The 18,853-nt window shown below is 42.9% G+C and overlaps 2 protein-coding genes across 6 annotated transcripts in view; one reads left to right on the top strand and one right to left on the bottom strand.

The window, feature by feature from the left end:
• The first annotated feature begins 5,110 nt into the window (after positions 1-5,110).
• Ppp3cc (protein phosphatase 3 catalytic subunit gamma) overlaps positions 5,111-18,853 on the top strand; it is a 68,424-nt gene continuing 54,681 nt past the window's right edge. The window contains exon 1 of one of the 5 annotated variants that reach the window (XM_060391400.1): positions 5,111-5,376. In XM_060391400.1, coding sequence (XP_060247383.1) covers positions 5,328-5,376 — 49 coding nt within the window. In that variant the 5' untranslated portion in view covers positions 5,111-5,327. The other 4 variants (XM_021642405.2, XM_021642406.2, XM_060391401.1 and 1 more) reach the window with 4 other exon arrangements.
• On the bottom strand, positions 14,040-14,390 carry LOC110551670 (mitochondrial import inner membrane translocase subunit TIM14-like). The gene has a single exon (XM_060391412.1). The coding sequence runs from the start codon at positions 14,388-14,390 to the stop codon at positions 14,040-14,042; it is 351 nt and encodes a 116-aa protein (XP_060247395.1).

The raw sequence follows: 18,853 nt of genomic DNA, 5'->3' as shown, positions 1-18,853 counted from the left end.
GATTTGTAGGTGGAAATGATCTTGAACTGTTCTGCCCGCCTCCTGCTCTGGTACAGATACCTACTATACCTCTTGTCTTTCGTGCTTCCTGCACCCTGTGCCACCACAAACAACTGAATGTTAATCTTGGTCATCTCAAAGGTATTAGTCAATTCACAGAAAGTAGTAAAGAGACATGGGTTGTGGCTAGCTTTGTGATTTTTTTTTTTTTTTTTCTGGTGTAGCCCTGGCTTTCCTGGACTCGCTTTATAATCCAGCCTGGCCTCGAACTCACAGTGATCCACCTGCCTCTGCCTCCCAAGTGCTACAATTAAAGGCATGATCCACCCCTGCCTGGCTCAGTGAATATTGTTTGTTCTTGTTTGTTTGAGACAGGATCTCACTGTGTAGCCCAGGCTAGCCTAGAACTTGAAGTCTTCCTCCGTTTCCCACATGCTAGAAATACAGCCCTTGCCTTGATTTGTTTTTGCTTTGTATTTTGAGACAAGGTCTCATATGGCCCAGACTGACTGCTCTTGAACTCATTATGTAGCTAACACTGCCCCGGCCATCCAAGCGCTAAGATTATATTATAGGCACATACAAGTGTTCTACCATGGAGCTACATCCCAGTCCTCCTTTTACTTTTAATTTTGAAACATAGTCTCATTAAGTTGTCCAGGCTGTCCTTCAACTTACTTGTTTTGTTTTTTCAAGACAGGGTTTCTCTCTGTAGCCTTGACTGTCGTCCTGGACTTACTTTGTAGACCAGACTGGCCTCCAACTCACAGAGATCTTCTTGCCTCTGCCTCCCTAAGTGCTGGGATTACAGGTGTTCACCACCTTGCCTGGCTTCTATAATGTACTTTGTACCCCACCCTGGGGAACAAAGCACCCCTTTGAAAAACTTTTCTAGTTTGCCTGAGCCTTTCAAGAATCTGGGATTACAGGCCTGTACTAGCAGGCTGGTCCATTCTTAAAACTTAACGCCTTTTATATTTTTATTCTTTGCACACATGTGGTGTGATGTGTTTGTGTGTGTGTGTGTTATACATGTGAATGTGTACGTATGGATGCCAAAGGAAGACAATCTGCATCTTCCTATATCGCCACCCATTTTATTGTCTCCCACTGAGCCAGAGCTGGCCTGCCATGTGGGCTAGGCTATTGGGAGCTGGTGAGTTCCCAGGATTTCCTGTCGCCACCCCTCACTGTTTCATATGGCATTTTATTTTTTTATTTGTTTTAAAGATTTATTTATTATATATACAGTGTTCTGCCATACACACCAGAAGAGGGCACCAGATCTCACTATAGAAGGTTATGAACCATGTGATTGCTGGGAATTGAACTCAGGACCTTCGGAAGAACAACCAGTGTTCTTAACCTCTGAGCCATCTCTCCAGCCCCATATAGGACTTTATATGTGGGGCTAGGAATTTGAACTCAGGTCCTCATGTTTGCACAGCAAATTCTTTAGCCCACTGAGCCATCTCCCTGACCCTTTATCTTATTTACGTGACTTTTGTGGTTGCTGAGGCAGGCTCTTCTCTCACTGCGTAGCTTTGGCTGGCCTAGGACTCGCTGTGTAGATAAGCCTCAGATTTTGGTGATGCTTCTGTCTCTACCTCTCCAGTCTAGGATGACAGCCTTATACCGCTATGACTAAAAATATTTTGAATTGTTTGGCCTTGCCTTTCTGCACACTTGTATGGCCGTGCTGGGTTTTTGTTTGTTTGTTTTGTTTTGAAATCAGAGTATCCTTTACACTGACAGGTAATATGCAAATACTTTCTTGTTTTATGCCTTTAATTATGCTTATCTTTTTCAAGTAGGCAAACATAGTGATCTTTAATTATTTTTGTGCTTAGGAAGTCCTTATCTGAAATAACTAAGTTTTGTATAGGCAAGTGTGTGTGTGTGTGTGTGTGTGTGTGTGTGTGTGTTGAAGAATTAAATCCAGGACCTCCTGCATGGTAGGTAACCAGTGAGTCATATCCCTAGTTTCATTGTTTGTTTTCCGGGCACTTGAGCTCCAACTCAGGGCTGCGTTATACTAGTCAAATGCCCTGCCACTGACTTGTTTTGTTTTGCTATTTGAGACTGGATCTCATGGAGTCAAGGCTGGCCTCAGCTTTGCTAAGTAGCCAGGATGACCTTGAACTCCTGGCCCTGAGTACTAAGACTAGATGTGTATACCACCACCTCTTACTGGACTCATTTTGTTTTGTTTGCTTGTTACTTTTTTGTTTTTCAAGACAGGGCTTTTCTCTACGAAGTTCTGGCAGTCCGGGAATTCACTGTGTAACTCAGGTTGGCCTAAAATTCACGAGCACCCACCTGACTCTACCTCCCAAGTGCTGAGATTAAAGGTGTCCCCCACCACTGCCTGGCTAAGTTTATTTTGAGCTGATAAACATGCACACAGAAGGAAGAGATGTCAACATCTACTGGCATCGTTAGAGCTAGATTTTTCATGCAGGATAATTTCTTAATTTAATGTAGATTTTTTTTCTTTCATGTACTTCATGTAATCACCCCCTCCCTTATTAAAACAAGGGTGAATTTGTATCATGGTCAAATTATACCTCAATATTTAAAACTGAAACACAAGTTTTCTTGAGGGCTGAGAAAGCAGCTCAGCTGGTGGGGTGCTTAATTCAGACACACGAAGCTCTGGGCTCCATCCCACAGCCATATAGACTTGGTGGTGGCACATGTATCCCAGCACTCAGGAGGCAGAGACAGGAGGATCAGAAATTGAAGGTCAGGACTTTGAGATGCTCAGAGGATAAGTCTCATGCTAACAAGCCCAGTGTCCCCAAGTTCAACTCCGAGGACCAATACTATGGAAAGAGAGAACCAGCTCCTGCAAGTTATCCCCTGACTTTCATATGTGTGCAGGGAAGCATGAACGCACAAGTACCCATGCACAACAAATAATTGTAATTCAAAACATGACTAAAATAGAGTTAAAAAGAAGTCCAGGGACTGGAGAGATGGCTTGTGGCTAAGCATGTGTATTGCTCTTGCAGAGGACCTGAGTTCAGGTCCTAGCACCCCTGTCAAGTGCCTCTCAACCACCATAAACTCCAGCTCTAGGGTGGTGTCCAACATCTCTGGCCTCTGCAGGCAAAGGCACATGCAAATAATTAATTATGTAGGCTGAAACAAACCCTTTCCTCCCACGTTGCTTTCCACCATGGCCTTTTATTACAGCAAAGGAACCCTAACTAAGACAATATTCCAATTGTCCTGGTTATTACGCTGGAATTATACTTCCCTCAGCCTCTGCGCACAAGAGCAAATGAAATTATTTTTAGAGGAGGCTTGTTTAGTTTTGTTGTTCCTTGCATCATCAGCAAACACCAGGGATATAGTCTCCACCTTGATCATTTAGTGGGGGGGAAAACCACATAATAAATATGCTGTTATAAAAGCAAAATTCCAAATGTTCCATTTTACCAATGAAGACTCAGGAGCCAGATGTTGGGGTGAAAGCCTTCTAGCTCAGACAAGCAGAGAAAGCACCCAGCTGACCTTCCTACCCAGCTCACATCCCAGAAGGAAAAAGCCAAAAGCCCTTTCTTCTTCTCCATGCTGTCTTAAATATCCTTCTCTCAGTGTCCCTCCTTTCTGTTTATCCCTGTCAGCTGGTTACTTGCTTTGCCTCTTGACCTAGGGTTGGCTTTATTTAATCCTGTTTACATACAGAAAACATTTGAATTAAAGGTGTGTGCTAGGGCTGAGCCACTCCACAACTGATGAAGTGCCATTGGCACAAACATGAGGACCTGTTAGAACCCCCAGCATCCCAGTAGAACCTTGTTTCAGCTGTGGTGGTGTTTATAACCTCAACCGCTCTGGGAAGGAGAGGCTCACAGATCTGAGAGGATTTGCTAGCTATCCAGTCTAGCTGGAATGTCAGCTTCAAGTTTAATGGACCCTGTTGCCGGAGCCCACCGGCAGAGTCAAACAGTTTTTGAGTGGGGAGTGAGGACTGAAAGAAAATTAAAAAACAACCAAGCAAAAAACCCACACACAATACACTACACATGGGATCTGTCGGAGAGGGCTGCCAGTAGAAACCGTCACACTGCTTTATTCCACAGTCCCTTTTTATGGTCAGAGCAAAGTACCTCACTACAATGAAGGAGTTCCAGGAGTCAAACTTGTTTTTTCGACCACTTGTCTGTGCTCCTCACACAAACAAAAGGAAGTGAACTTGGCAAAACACCCTCCCTGTCCCTGTCTCCAGGTGAAGGCCAGAGTGAAAACACGTTTTTCCGCTGAGAGCCTGACAAACAAGCGGCTCTCCACACCCTGTGTCTTACATTAAAGGTAAGATCAATAGATGACACCTTACCTCGACCTTTGGCCTCACATGTGCTCGTACGGGCAAGTCTAACAGCACACACAAATGCAAAGACTCACGCACGCACACACACACACACACGATAGGGAGGTAGGTGCGGTGTCACTGTACCTTGTAGAATCAATGCACCTGAGTAGGCAGGTGACACATATGAAGGTTGGATAGAAGGCGATTCCTTTCATCCTTTCAAGGACGTCTGGGCAGGCGTTCCAGAAGCCGGTGAGTCTGCTTTCTCTTGTAAGTAGAAAGGGAGAGAAGATGCTGCTGCTCAGAAACGGAGCCCCACCCTCTGGACTAGAAGAAGTAGGATGGGCACGAAGTTGCTTAGGATACAAGATGAAAGCTGCATGCAACAAACATGATGATTTTAGGTGGTTCAAGGTGTAGGGGTTGGCGAATAGGAGAGGGTAAGCTGGGGAACAGGGTATCATGGAACATTTCTTCTAGAGACAAAAGTGGGTGGGGGGACCCAGTGCTAAGGAACAAAGACAGGGGCTCTGTCTGATGAGTGGGCACAGACTCGGTGCCGCCGAGAATCAGGACACCGGCCTGCTGCCAAGATCGCAGTTGCCCTCGCGGCCCCAGGGGCTGCTGTGAGATGCTCCATCTAGGTTGGGGTTGGGGCTGCCCGCAGCAGCGCGGAGAGCATCAGCCCCACAAGGTCCAGCAGCCGGCGGCAAGGATCCGGAGCCGAAAGCCGAGGGACGCGCGTGCGCACAGCGCGGCGGCGGCTCGCGCGGCCGCCGGGAAGTTGTGAGCGCGGAGGCGCGCACGCGGGGACCCGGTCGCGCGCAGCCGCGGTCTCCGTAAGTTGTCTCCTTCAGCCGCCGTCGCCGTCGCCCTCGACGCGGTCGTCCCCGCCGAGCCGTGGGCGCCCCGTCTTCCGGGGCCCTGCCCGGCCCGCCGAGCGCAGCCTGCTGGGGAGGAAGGCGGCGGCTCGCGTCCTGCGGGCCGCCGGAGCCGGGAGGAGACCATGTCCGGGAAGTACCGTCAGATCTCCACGACCGAGCGCGTCATCAAAGGTGCCGAGCGCGCCGCGGGGAACGGCCCTCGTCGGGCGACGGCTCGGGCACTCCAGGAGCGGGGATGGAGGCAGCGGCGGGAGGCGCTGCAGGGCGCGGGGAGGAGCCGGCGGCCGTCCGCCGGCGTCCTCGGTAACTGCTGGACGGGTACCTAGCGGGAGGTGGGTAGAGCGCCCGCGCCCGCTATCCACTCCCATAGCATCCAGCCGGTCTCTCCTGATTTCACTTTTCCCCCCTGGCCCTGTCTGGGGATGCCGACAGGATGCCGTCTAGGGTTGTGAGAGCAGGGAGTTCCCTGGACTCACCAGTCGTGCCTTTCCTTAGGTTCACCTCTTTCTTACTGCTCCGTGCCTAACCCTTCGACAATCTTTTGAGGGGTGTGGTGGGTATCCTTGTGCACGCTTGGCCCGCTTTGTCTCGTTATTGCTTTTACTAAAAGAAACGAGATCACAGTAACACAGCTCTTCTTAACGATGCTTAACCGGGCTTACACATTTCTTGACGTGTGGGGATTCTGTTTTCCCTTTGGCTGGAGGGAACTGGTGAATAACAGTCTCTGAGGTGTCTACCGTTATACCTGACTTTCATTGTTACTATAAGAAGAAAACATAAAAGTGCTTGTTTCTAAATCTTGTAGGGCGTTGTGGGATAGTTTCTGCCCTTTACCCAATAGGACCTGTCAAACATAACCACTGATTCATGTAGCTTCTGTTGTCCGGCTTGTAAGACCTCCTCCTCCCCCCTCCATAGTAATAGTTGGTTTGAGAACACCGTTTTCTACGCAGGTTAGACCGGCTGTTTCTGGGTGAGGTGGCTTTCATCATAGTGGGAGAAAACTATTAAAATCCTCTTCTCCGTTTCATTTCAATATTAGGAGAAAGGAAGCTAAGGTCAGTAATGATCTTTTTTGAAGGGGAGCCTATTGAGTTCTCACGCAGAGGAGGACAGTATTAGTGTCATAAACGTTGGTTGTCTGCCTTGCCAAACAGTACATATGGTACTTTCCCGAAACTTACTTCCTCAGAATGTATTATCGGTAGGGATAACAAATTAAGTCAATTGTTCATAGAATGGATGTTAGTCCTTTAACAGCTAAAGTGTCATGATCACTTTAGTGTAAGTCTTCATAGCATCCAGCTAATAAGGAGGAGATATGCCACTTTTAATACTCAGAAATCACTCATACAACCTTGTCTGGTGGACATCATTAAGGTCATCGTTAGGTACATTAACTTCTGAATTGTACTGTTAATATGGCCAGTGCATTCAGCTGTGTGAGGTTGTTGGCTGTTTTCCTCTACATTAAAATGACTTCTTGACAATGTACCATTGTAGTGTTTCATTCCTCTTTTTCTTTCCAGTACTTTTCTCTGTCAAAATATGTCTGTTTCTCAGGTAGGCAAGGGAACCAGCTAAATCTGAATCCCGTGTCAAGTCGGGATGAATAAGACCTGAGCAAGGCTTAGTGCCACCCTCAGACCTTCAAGAACCTCAAAGTCTAATCGCCTTTTGTACCAGTTATTTCCACCATATTGTATAAAGGATGTTTCTAAATGACTGTTTTTTACAACTACACAGAAGTGAAATGAAAGACACCTGAAGCGCAGGTGTGGTTTACTGCTAGTATGTTCACAGCTGAGTGAACACCATCTTTACAGTTTGCACAATAGGATACAAACTTGCTCCTTAGCAGAATTACAGATTATCACATGCTGTATATACTCAAGACCTAAGCCTCTCTGTGTGTGAGCGATTGAGCAGGTCTGTTGTCCAGCCAGGCAAGCTTGTGGTTATCTCCCACCGAAGTCTTAAGGGCTGGGATTACATACTACATTCCTGGTTTAAGGCTTTTTTTTCTTTTTTGAGACAGGGTCTCTCTATGTAAGTCCTGGGTATCCTGGAGCTCCGTATGTAGATCAGGCTGGCCTCAAAATCACAGAGATCCACCTGCCTCTGCCTCTGCTCAAGTGCTTTGATTAAAGGTACATGCCACCACCATGCCCGGCCTCTTTAAAAAATATATTATTTTACATATATGACTATCATGCCTGCATGTAAGGATTGTACCATGTGCATGCCTGAGGCTCTCAGAGGCCAGAAGAGGATTCTCAGAGTGGAAGTTAACAGGCTTTGTGAGCTGTTATGTGGGTGCTGGGAACAGAACGTGAGTCCTCTCCAAGAGCAGCAGGTGCTGTTTGCTCTCTCCAGCCCCAAGCCTAAATTAAGTTAATAAAAGTAAATGATTTCAGATACTTTATAATATGTAGATTCACTTCACATATAAAAATGTTAGCATAAGCACTTGACCACAGCAATGTCAGATTCTGTGTAACTTTATTCTTCAGTTTTCCGGAGTTTGAAATAGTTTAAAGTCTCTTAACAAAGTTGGGTTGTGAAGCCAGTGTTGCATTTACCAACACCAGTAATTGGAGCACTGGAGAGGTGGAGGCAAGAGGATGAGGAGTTCAAGGTCCTTCTCTGCTATCAAGTGACATCAAGTCTAGTCTGGGCAGCTTGCGATCCTATTTTTAAAAAAAGAAAGAAAGAAAAACATGCCAGATATGACTGAGCCAGAAAAGCCTCTCCTATTGGGCTCCAGGTCCCGATCTGATGCTCTTTTGTCTGGACAGTTGTGTGCATTTATTCACATCTTGCCAAACCTGTTATTTTTGGTTGTCTTATATTCTGTTAACTTTAAAGTCTGCTTAATTGTTTTGTGTGAGCAAATCTTGGAGAAGAGTGGGTGGGTGGACATGATTGCATTTTAAATGGCCTTTGAATGCAGCTTTCTGACACTGAAGGAGGTAGAAAACCTGCTTAACTCCTGCTTCTGGGGAGTTGCCTTTTGTGTGTGTATGAGTGATTTTTTTTTTTGTTGTGGTGGTGGTTTTGTTTGTTTGTTTGTTTTGTTTTGGTTAGCACCTAAAATATGACTTTCATTGTATTTTTATTCTTTGCTTGTGAGCCTTTGCCTTTAACAGAAGAGCTATCTTTCCAGCCCTCACTGTCATTATAACATAATTTATTTGTTTGTTTGCTTGCTTGCTTGCTTTCTTGTTTGAGACAGGGTCTCACTGTATAGCATGGCTGGCCTGGAACTCACTGGAACAGATCAGGGTGACCTCTGCTGCCCAAGGCTTCAGTCAAAGACTTTATTCAATGTCACACCCGGCTTTTTACTTTGTGTCTCTATTGACACTTGTGTCTGATTAATAATCTCATCTGTAATAATTTTTCTTATCTACCCTCACTCATAGACTTGATATGATTGTGGAAACTTAAGATAATGTTAAGAAATATCAACACAGTTTCATAATCAATCCCTCTGCCCCATGACTGTGCTATGTAAGCCCTGGCTGGCCTCCAAATTGGTGCAGTTCTTCTTTCAGAAGGACTTCTTTACAGGTTTGTACCACTGTACCCAACTGCATACTAGATCTCCAGTTACTTAAGTTCTTAGGAGGAACTCATTCACAGTTGAAAAACGCCAAGGTTAAAAAGCAGATGATATTATTAGAAGGGTCAACAAACAACCATCAGCCTAGCCAAGAAACACCTGTTTTGAAGTACACAGGTTATGTGAGTAGAATCCTATCCATAGGATGAAGAGGTGAACTTGTGCCCAGTGTCTGTCTGGTGGCTAACTTCTTCTGCAGCGTATTTTATGCTTAAAACCTCTTAGGATCTCACTACTTCAGTAAGTGTTATTAGGTGTCATCTACAGTGTATCCTAACTGTGTTCATTTGTCTCTCTACTTTGAAAGTCAAGTTTCTATGCACCTCTAATGCAGAGGCTCTGGGCTGGGATCTTACTGCTGGTATCTGGAGCAGACAACTAGGTACCCAAAGAACTAAGTTATGAAATTTTTTTACACCCCCTTCCCCACTTTTCAAGTTTCTTTTTTTGTTGTTGTTTGTGGATTTTTTTTCTTTTGGTGTCATGAGAGGTTTTTTATTTTTTCTCTTTCTTTTTTCTTTTTGTTTTTCTCTTCCTTCCTTTCTTTCCCTTTCTTCTTTCTTTTCTTTCCCTTTCTTCTCTTTCCCTTTCTCCCTCCCTCCCTCCCTCTCTCTGTCTATCTGTCTGTCTTAAAATGTAGGAGCTGGAAAAATGGCTCAGAGGTTAACACTGCATGTTCTTCTGGAAGTCCTGAGTTCAGTTCCCAGCAATCACATGATGGCTCATGACCATCTATACTGGGATCTGATGCCCTCTTCTGGCACGCATGTGTATATGTAGATAGAGTACTCATCTATATAAAATAAATATAAATCTTTACAAATGTAGTCTGAACCTTGCTAGTCATGAAACTTACAGCATTTAACAGTTTTCAAGTTTAATGCATGGAAAAACTTCTGCATGTACCCAAAGAGGAAAGAGAAGGCAGGTACATCAGAAGTGCCATAGACAGAGGTAAAGTGAAGAACAGGGCACAAGGGCAAGTGACTGATTCCACTAAGAAGCTGGAGAGGCAGCTCAGCAGTTAAGAGTACTCATTGCTCTAATGAGGATCCACATGGTGGCTCACAGCCACCTGTAACTCCAGTTCCAGAGCACCTTCTTCTGATGTCTGGTCATCAGACATATGTGCGCTACACATACACTCACACAGGCAAAACAATCACACATAAAATAAGTTAAAAAAAATAAAGACAAAAACAAAAAACTTAAAGAGAGGATAGCAAGATTATTTTGATCTTCTTAAAAGTAAACTTATCAACCTAATCTATAATAATAAAAATAAAAAAAAAAATTCTAGCCAGGCAGTGGTGGTGCACGCCTTTAATCCCAGCACTTGAGAGGCAGAGGCAGGTGGACAAAAGTGAGTCTAGGAGAGCCAAGGCTCCACACAGAGAAACCCTGTCTTAAAAAAAAATCCCTTAAGTACATCACGAGCAGAGTTAATTTTTCATTTTATTAGACTGAAGTGAGGATGAAAAAAAGGTTGAGGGATAAAATACTAAAACTATTAGTGAGAAGAGAAAAAAAATTCTAAGCTTACTTTCTTAGTCGTTTGGTAATTGGCTCAAGTGACGAGCTAACAATCATTTTAGCTCTTCTCCTTTTCACTGTGGAGCCAGTCCCACCAGATGAGGTAAGCTGGCCTTCTGGTTTCCCTCTCACATCCTCCTTATCCACTGAGCGGTCTTTTGCTCGTACTGTTTTCTCCTCCAAGCTGCCTTCAGGATCTGTGACTAGCGCAAAGGACTCTTCTTACACTTGGAATCTTCCGTGAGCGCCTCCTGCCCGGAGGATAGAGTCTAAGTTGGTGAACTTCCCTGAATGCTAAACCCTTCTAACCTTTCTCTCCACTTCCTCTTTTACATCTCACATTCCATCTCCAGCCCACTCAGCCACTGCCTGCAGGTCCCTGGTCTTTTCCATCTGTGACTAGGCATTACTTTTTTATAGACTTTATCCTACAGCCTGCCTCATCCGTTTGTCTTTCAAGAGTGGAGAGGAATTCTGACATTTTTTTCCTCTACTACATGGCTGTAAAGCTTTATCAAAGTCAGATTTACCTGGATTCAAATTCTTTCTTGTCATAGGTAGCTGCACGACCGTGGACAAACCTGTTGGAGTTTGCTTGTCTAGAAGAGCGATAATGAAGACTAACTTCTATGGTGACAGGACGGATTGATAGACTGTCCAAAGGGCAGTGGCAGGCACACATTAAGTTCTGTGTACGTAGCAGATGCTGCTTTCACCACTGCCGCCGCAGCCACCACTGCTGCGGTTATTTCCTATGAACTCCCATTAACAATCTTAACTGCTGTGTTAGAGAGATGGCTTAGAGTTTAAGAGCACTGGCTGTTCTTCCAAGGTCCGAGTTCAATTCCCAGCACCCACATAGTGGTTCATAACCATCTATAGTGAGATCTGATTCCATCTTCTGTCGTATACAGTATAAATAATAAATAAATATTAGTCACTTACTGGCAAGGTTTAAAAAAAAATCTTAACTGCTTTACAACTTCAAAAAAAGATTTATTTATTTTTTTTAATTTTATGTGTATGAGCATTTGTCTGCATGTATGTATGTGTATCATGTGTGGCCAGAAGAGCGTGTTGGGCCCCTCAGAACTGAAGTCGCAGATCTTTGTGAGCCACTGTGTGGGTGCTGGGAACTGAATCCAGAAATGCTCTTAACCACGGAGCTTTCTTTCCAGCCCCAGTTTTTCAACCACTTGGGGGTTTTCATGCTGTAAATAGTACAGTATAGTTCAGTGGTTGAGCGCTTGCTTAATATTTATGAAACCCTGGCTCCATCCTTCAGTCACCCCCCCCCCCCAATATTTTCACACTAAACGGTTCTTTTCAAGAGCACTAATAGTGTATCCTTAAAGCTGAATACCCAGTCGTATAGCACACGACCGGGTGCCTAAGAAATGTTTAAGTGTGATTGTAAAAAGCTTATCTTTTAAATAATAGTATGGGAAAGAAGAGCATGTGTGCTGCTCCTTACAACTTCTGTGACTTTCTTATTTTCCCTTGCCATAGATTTAAAATAGTAGTAGCTAGTAGATTTAAAGAGGTGTATGTGAAGTGCATAGCACATTTCCAGTTGTAGGCACTTAGCAAATGCTAGCAGTCATTCTACATTAATCTTTCACGGAGGTGTAGCTCATTGTAGAGCTTGCTTAGCATATTTGAGGCCCCAACACAGAAGTGGGTGGGTGTTAATCATAAATCTGGAGGAAATTTGACAGGAAACCTGTTCCATGTAAACTGGCATGTGAAATCAGAGTAATACATTGTGCTTTCCAACTTTAAGTCTCCTTACCTTTGCAAAGATTTAAACTTCAAATTCTTAAGGAGAAAATTGGTGAAATTCCCTTTTTTGTAGTTTACATAGGATTTTGGAGTTCCGTCTATTCATAAACAAGTATTGATGAATTCTTACCGCGTTGAACACATTTTTGGTTATACTTAGAAGCTTAACTACTGCCTGGGATGTATTCACACAGTATAGCACCTAATAGCCTGCCTCCCCCAAAATGTAACAGAACCTTAGAACCGTGGAGCTGCCTGTGACTAATGCCCATGGCGAAGTGGACGACTAAATTAGACCACATCGGGTGTGAAAGGTTTGCTCCCATATTCTGTAAATTGATCATCTTTAAAATTTTATCATCAGTGGCTGAGAAGATGAGAGTTAACTTGTATTTCTCTGTTGATGGCTAGGTGTTGTAGAAGTTTAAAAGTAAAGTGGAGTTGTTTTAATGGGTGCTGCATGCTAAAAGGAGATTTGGCTGTCCAAGGCTATTGTAAATATATTATTATTGTTATTATTATTATTATTGTGTTGTGTGGAGGTGCGTGTTTTTATAGGGTAAATGTAAATGTGGTTTGTGTGCATGTGGAGGCCAAGAAAGAAATAGCATCAACCGTCTTTGAGACAAGGTCTCTCTTTGGTATGCCACTTACCAGTTAGGCTAGACTGGCTTGGCCACTGAGCCCTAGAAAGCTTCCCTAGTGCTGGGATTACCAGTCATACACAGAATTTTTACATGAATTCTGAGCATCAAACTGAGGCTCTCATGCTTTCAAAGCAAAGTGCTTCATTGGCTAAGCTGTCCTCCAACCCCCAAGTTCGTTATCTTGACTTTCCTGCACTATTATGGAAAACATGTTATCACTGTAGACGTTAATGTTCCTGTGGTCTGGAGGTTCCTCAAAAAAAGTAAATAGAACTTCCATGTGACCCTGGATTCCCCTGCTGGATATATATGCAAAGAAACTGAAGCCATTATTTTGAAGGGATATCTATACTCCTGTGTTCAGTGCAGGGTTATTCACAAGGCAAGTTATAGAATCAGCCTGAGTATCCATTACTGTAACATTCGCACAACACACAGTGTGCTTTCATCTGGGAGATCCTGTCATTTCAGCATAGATGAATCTGGAATACAGAATAAACCAGTGAAATAAACCCAGAAAGACTTCTGCGAGGTCTGCCCTCCATGGGGACTTCATAAAGCTGAAGTAAGTGGAGAGCGGCCTAGAGGCTCCAGGGTGGGGCGCCAGGGAATGGAGGGCTGTTGGGCAGAGAGTGCAGAGTTTGTGACAGGAAGGAGGAATCTTGTGATGTGTGTTGCATAGCAGGGTGACTGAAATAAACTAACAGTGCTACGTTATATATTTACTTGTAGTGGTGGTGGTAAGGGGGTTTGACAGGCTAGTCCATGCTTTTGGAGGTCAGATGACAACCTGCAGGAACTGGTTCTCTTCTCTCGTGTGGATTACCAGGGTGGAACTCAGGCCATCAGTCTTGGCAGCCTGAGCCTTTACCTGCTGAACCATCTTACTGACTATTGTCTTTGACTTTTTGAGACAAGCTCTTACTATCTCAGGCTGACCTTGAGCTTGCTATCCTCTTCCTTTCTCCTTCCTCTACCTCAAGTGCCAGAGGTGTATACAGGCAATCCAAAGATGGAGGAGATCCTTCCCAGCAATTTCAGTTCTTAGAAATGCAAAGTTCCTAAACAAACACCCTCTCTAAATAACTACATTCACCTAATATCCTGTAACACTCAAAGGGGACTTTCCTTGTTTTTTTTTTTTTTTTCTTTTTTTTCATTTTCACAAATTATACTCTGAAGCATTTTTATTACAAAATATACTCATACATAGACTAATGGGCTTAAAATTCATCACATTTACTTTATTTTTTAGCTTGTCCTTCTTGTAAGTCTTTAACGTCACTGATTTTGGCTGCTTTATAAGGAAGTCCTCCAGTGTCTGGGTGATTTAAGAGCACACTCTGTCGATGAGCACCCCTGGTCTTTACTCTGTTGGCAGTAGGGCTCACTCCTAGCATCAGTGCTGCCTCCCGTTTTGTCATTTGGGGTTCAAACCCACTTCCATAGTACCCACCACTGAAGGCAGATTTTGGTAAACTCTGAAAAACTTGTTTCACTTGAGGCTCCATGTGCTTCATGGCTTGTAAAGCATAACGGCCTGCAAATCCTGCAGCAGCAATGGTCAGTCCGACTGCTCCCACTATACTGGCCATGGCTCCACCCCGTGGCCCGGCACCACGCGTTTCATCCCAGCGTGAGCCCAGTGCCATGGTATTGGGACTTTCCTTTTTAATGTAGATTTGAAGATTTGTCTTATTTCTAAGTGTGTGTGTGTGTCTGTGTGTGTGTGTGTGTGTGTGCGTGCATGTTCACGTACATGTGAGTGTAGGTACCAGTGAAGTCCAGAGAGGGTTATGGATCCCCTGGAGCTAAAATTGTAGATGGTTGTAAGCCACTCAGTGAAGGTCCTGGGAATGGAACTTGGGTCTCCTACAAGAACAATATGCACTCTTAAACAGTGAGCCATCTCTAGCCCCTGGTTTTTATTTTTATTTTATTGTATTTATTAATTACAGTATATTCACCTTGTATCACAGCTGTAGCCCTAATCCTACACTCCTTCCCTCATCTCCTCCCATGCCCCTCTCCAAGTCCACTGATAGGGGAGGTCCTCCTCCTCTTCCATCTGACTCTAACCTAAATGAAATGGACAATTTTAACTTTATTGATATATTCCATTTACCAAGATTAAATCAAGATCAGGTAAATAGATTAAATATCCCTGTATCCCCCAAGGAAATAGAAGCAATCATCAAAAGTCTCCCTTAAAAAAAAAAAAAAAAAAAAGCTCAGGGTTTCAGCATGGTTTCAGCACAGAATTCTACCAGACCTTCAAAGAAGAGCTAACTTCAATTCTCTTCAAACTCTTCCACCAAATAGAAACAGAAGAAACATTACCAAACTCATTCTATGAAGCCACAGTCACCTTGATACCTAAACCACACAAAAGACCCAACAAAAAAAAAGAGAACTCAGACCTATCTCTCTTATGAACATTGATGCAAAAATACTCAATAAAATAATTGCAAACCAAATCCAAGAACACATCAAAGATATCATCCACCATGACCAAGTAGGCTTCATTCTAGGCTAGCAGGGGTGGTTCAATATACGGAAATCCATCAGTATAATCCACCATATAAACAAACTGAAGAAGAAAAAACATATGATCATCTCCTTAGATGCCGAAAAAGCATTTGATAAAATCTAACACCCATTCATGTTTTAAGTCTTGGAGAGATCAGGGATACAAGGCCCATACCTAAAGACATAGTAAAGACAATATACAGCAAACCTATAGCCAACATCAAACTAAATGGAGAGAAACTTAAATCAATCCCACTGAAATCAGGGACAAGGCAAGGCTGCCCATTCTCTCCATATCTCTTCAACATAGTACTTGAAGTCCTAGCTAGAGCAGTAAGACAACTAAAGGAGATCAAGGGGATACAAATGGGAAAGGAAGAAGTCAAAGTATCACTATTTGCAGATGACATAATAGTATAGATGAGTGACCCCAGAATTCAACTAGAGAACTCCTTCAGCTGATAAACACCTTCAGCAAAGTGGCTGGATACAAAATTAACTACAAAAAGATAAATAGCCCTCCTGTATACGAAAGACAAAAGGACTGAGAAAGAAATTAGAGAAACAACACCCTTCACGATAGCCACAAATAACATAAAGTACCTTGGTGTGACTCTACCCAAGCAAGTGAAAGACATGTTTGAAAAAAACTTCCAAGTCTCTGAAGAAAGAAATTGAAGATATCAGAAGAAGCACTGTGTGTAGTTGTCTTTACGTGCCTTGTGTATTCCACATTTGTGTTCATATCTTTTGTTGTTGTTTTGTTTTCAGATAGACTCTTAGGTAGGTAGTTGGCTTTGAATTTGCTGCATAGGCCAGGTTGTCGTCAAACTTGAGGTGATCCTCCTGCCTTTCCTTCTGTCTCCCAAGTATTGAGATTACAGGCATGTGCTGTGTGCATCGCCTTTCCTTGTTTTATGTGAATCGTTTTATCTTAATTAAGTAGAATAAGGTTCGTTAAAGGAGACTCCTGTGTTGATCTTCTGTATGTCACATGCTACCACACAGTGATATAGACAATAGTATATATATATACACATATATATATAATTACTTTAATATAATTACTTCCCAAGTGTTTTTCCCTTAGCATTTTAGAATTTTACTTTAAAAACCTTTCTAGCTCATTGTCTAGCAAAGATTCCAGAACTTCACTTTTAACAAATGTCATTATTACCCAGAATTCTAGGCTGAAAATAGAAGCATAGGCTTATTAGGTATTGAGTGTTTATGTTAGTAATGTGCAGTCTTTCAGCCTTTGAAAAGGTGACACTGGATGACTGTATTTATACTGTTAATCTCTCTACCTGGTGTAGGAGATAACTGTGATGTTTAAGCTTCATAAAGAGGTGGGGTGTGTGATCCTACACATCAGTCCTTCTCAGCTCTCGTCGGTAAGGAAGAAGATGATGTTAACTGTGGCAAGTGGATTTCCTCAGTGTTGGCCTCATTGCTCTTGGTTTGTTTTGAGACAGTCGCCCAGGTAGCCTTTGGCAATGTAGCTAAGGTTCTTGAACGGATCCTTACCTGATTAAGTTTATTGTTTTTAAATAAAAACACCATACCTGATTAAGTTTATTGTTTTTAAATAAAAATTAGGGAGGTCAACAGTCTGGGTTTGAAAGTAAATGATAGAAGAATAAAATGCCCCATCATTAGAGAGAAGAGGTCAGTGAGTTTGTGGCCTGTTTCAAGTGCTGAAGTTGATACCAGAAAGGTAAATGTCATGGTTTTATATATCTTGGCTCTTTTTTCTTTCTCTCTTTTGGTTTTTTGAGACAGGGTTTCTCTGTGTAGCCTTGACTTTTCTGGACTCACTTTGTAGACCAGGCTGGCTTTGAACACAGAGATCCACCTGCCTCTGCCTCCCTGAGTGCTGGGATTAAAGGTGCCTGTAATAAACTGTACCTGATAATCTTGGCTTTCTTTTAAGTTAGAGCTTCAAGTTTCTTAAAATATTTTAGTGCAACTCAGGTATGAAGTATGTTAAAAATAACTTAGTATTTGAAATCTTGGACTTTTTCTTCAGTTTCTGTAAGAATTGGATTGGATTCAGGGCTAAGATACATAACCACTTCCCTGTTACTTTAGTGTGTGTGTGTGTGTGTGTGTGTTTAGGAGTTTTTTATTTTATTATGTATACAATGTTCTGCCTCCATATATACCTGAACGCCAGAAGGTATCTGGCACCAGATCTCACTATAGATGGTTGTAAGTCACCATGTGGTTGCTGGGAATTGAACTCAGGACCTCTAGAAGAGCAAGCAGTGCTCTTAACCTCTGAGCCATCTCTCCAGCCCCGTGCCTGTTTCTCTTAAGAAGCAGAACTCTTGGAAGTTGATCTAGAACTGTGTCAAATCCTGCCTATTTTGGTAATTGCATCTTGCATCTGTTCTGCTTATACAGTTTTTGCTTAGACTTAGACCTTACTGATCTCTCAGGTTATTTTCATTCTGACCCAAGGCATAACACTTTAATTTATACTAGGAAGTAGGGAGCTGGGAGATGGCTCAGTGCACAAAGTGCTTGCTACAAGCGTGAGGACCAGAGTTTGATCCTAGCATTCCTGTAAAAGGTCAGGTGTGGTGGCTTGTGCTTGTAACCCTAGTGCTGGGGAGGTGAAGGCAGGTGGGTCCCTGGCACACATGCACACTCCCAAAGAAGCCAGAAGAAGGCACTGGATCCCTTGGAGCAATTGTGATCCTTCCTGTGTGGGTACTAGAAACCAAACTCTGGTCTTCTGAAAGTGTTCTGAACCATTAAAACATCTCTCCAGCCCTATCTGTTCATGCATGTTTTGAGACAGGGTCTTGCTATTTAGTTCTTGGTGGCCTTAAACTTCTCAGCAAGTCTACCTTGTGCTTCAGTCTTCCCAGTGCTAGAATTATAGGTGTAAACCACCAATCCTGACTAGAAGGAGAAAGTTAGGATGATGGGAATATTTTGTATATTGATTGTTATACATGTGTGAGAAACTATTAATTCAGACACAATAGTGGGCAGCTGATAGTCCTTAAACATCAATAACTTTATTTTAAAAAGTAGGTGTAGTGGCTCTATATAAAATTAATGCAGAGTTCCTGTAGATGACTTAATTTGGTTAAAACAAGGTTGTGAGATTGATAGGTTACTAACAAATTTAACTGAAAGTTTGAAAGAGATGAGCAGCCCTTAGAAAGATAAAATGTGCTTTGAAATATTGTCTAGGTTGAAAAGTCTTCTTTTAAAAGTAATGTTTTTGGGGAAACACTTATAATATGTATAACGATGTTCTAGCTAGCTTTAATATGTGAGTGTATTTTTAATCACCTATATTTAAAGAACTATAAGTTAGCCATATGCATGGAAAGTAGGCAAAAAAAGATACCAAGGTCCTTATTGATCATAAGTGAGCACACTAAACTGGCCAGCAAACCCAAGCTAATAGCTTGGGTTTAACAGATATTTTTTGAAGACTTATTTATTACGTATACAGTGTTCTGTATGTATATAAACCTGCTCCCCAGAAGAGGGCCCCAGATCTCATCTT

The sequence above is a fragment of the Meriones unguiculatus genome, chromosome 9, assembly GCF_030254825.1.
Source record: "Meriones unguiculatus strain TT.TT164.6M chromosome 9, Bangor_MerUng_6.1, whole genome shotgun sequence".
In the NCBI taxonomy this organism is placed as follows: domain Eukaryota; kingdom Metazoa; phylum Chordata; class Mammalia; order Rodentia; family Muridae; genus Meriones; species Meriones unguiculatus.
Note: the sequence above shows the minus strand (reverse complement) of the source record. Positions and strands in the feature narration are given on the sequence as shown.

Bases quoted from the DNA above. Each gene is read 5' to 3' on its own strand.
- LOC110551670 (XM_060391412.1), bottom strand. From the start codon at position 14,390: ATGGCCAGTATAGTGGGAGCAGTCGGACTGACCATTGCTGCTGCAGGA.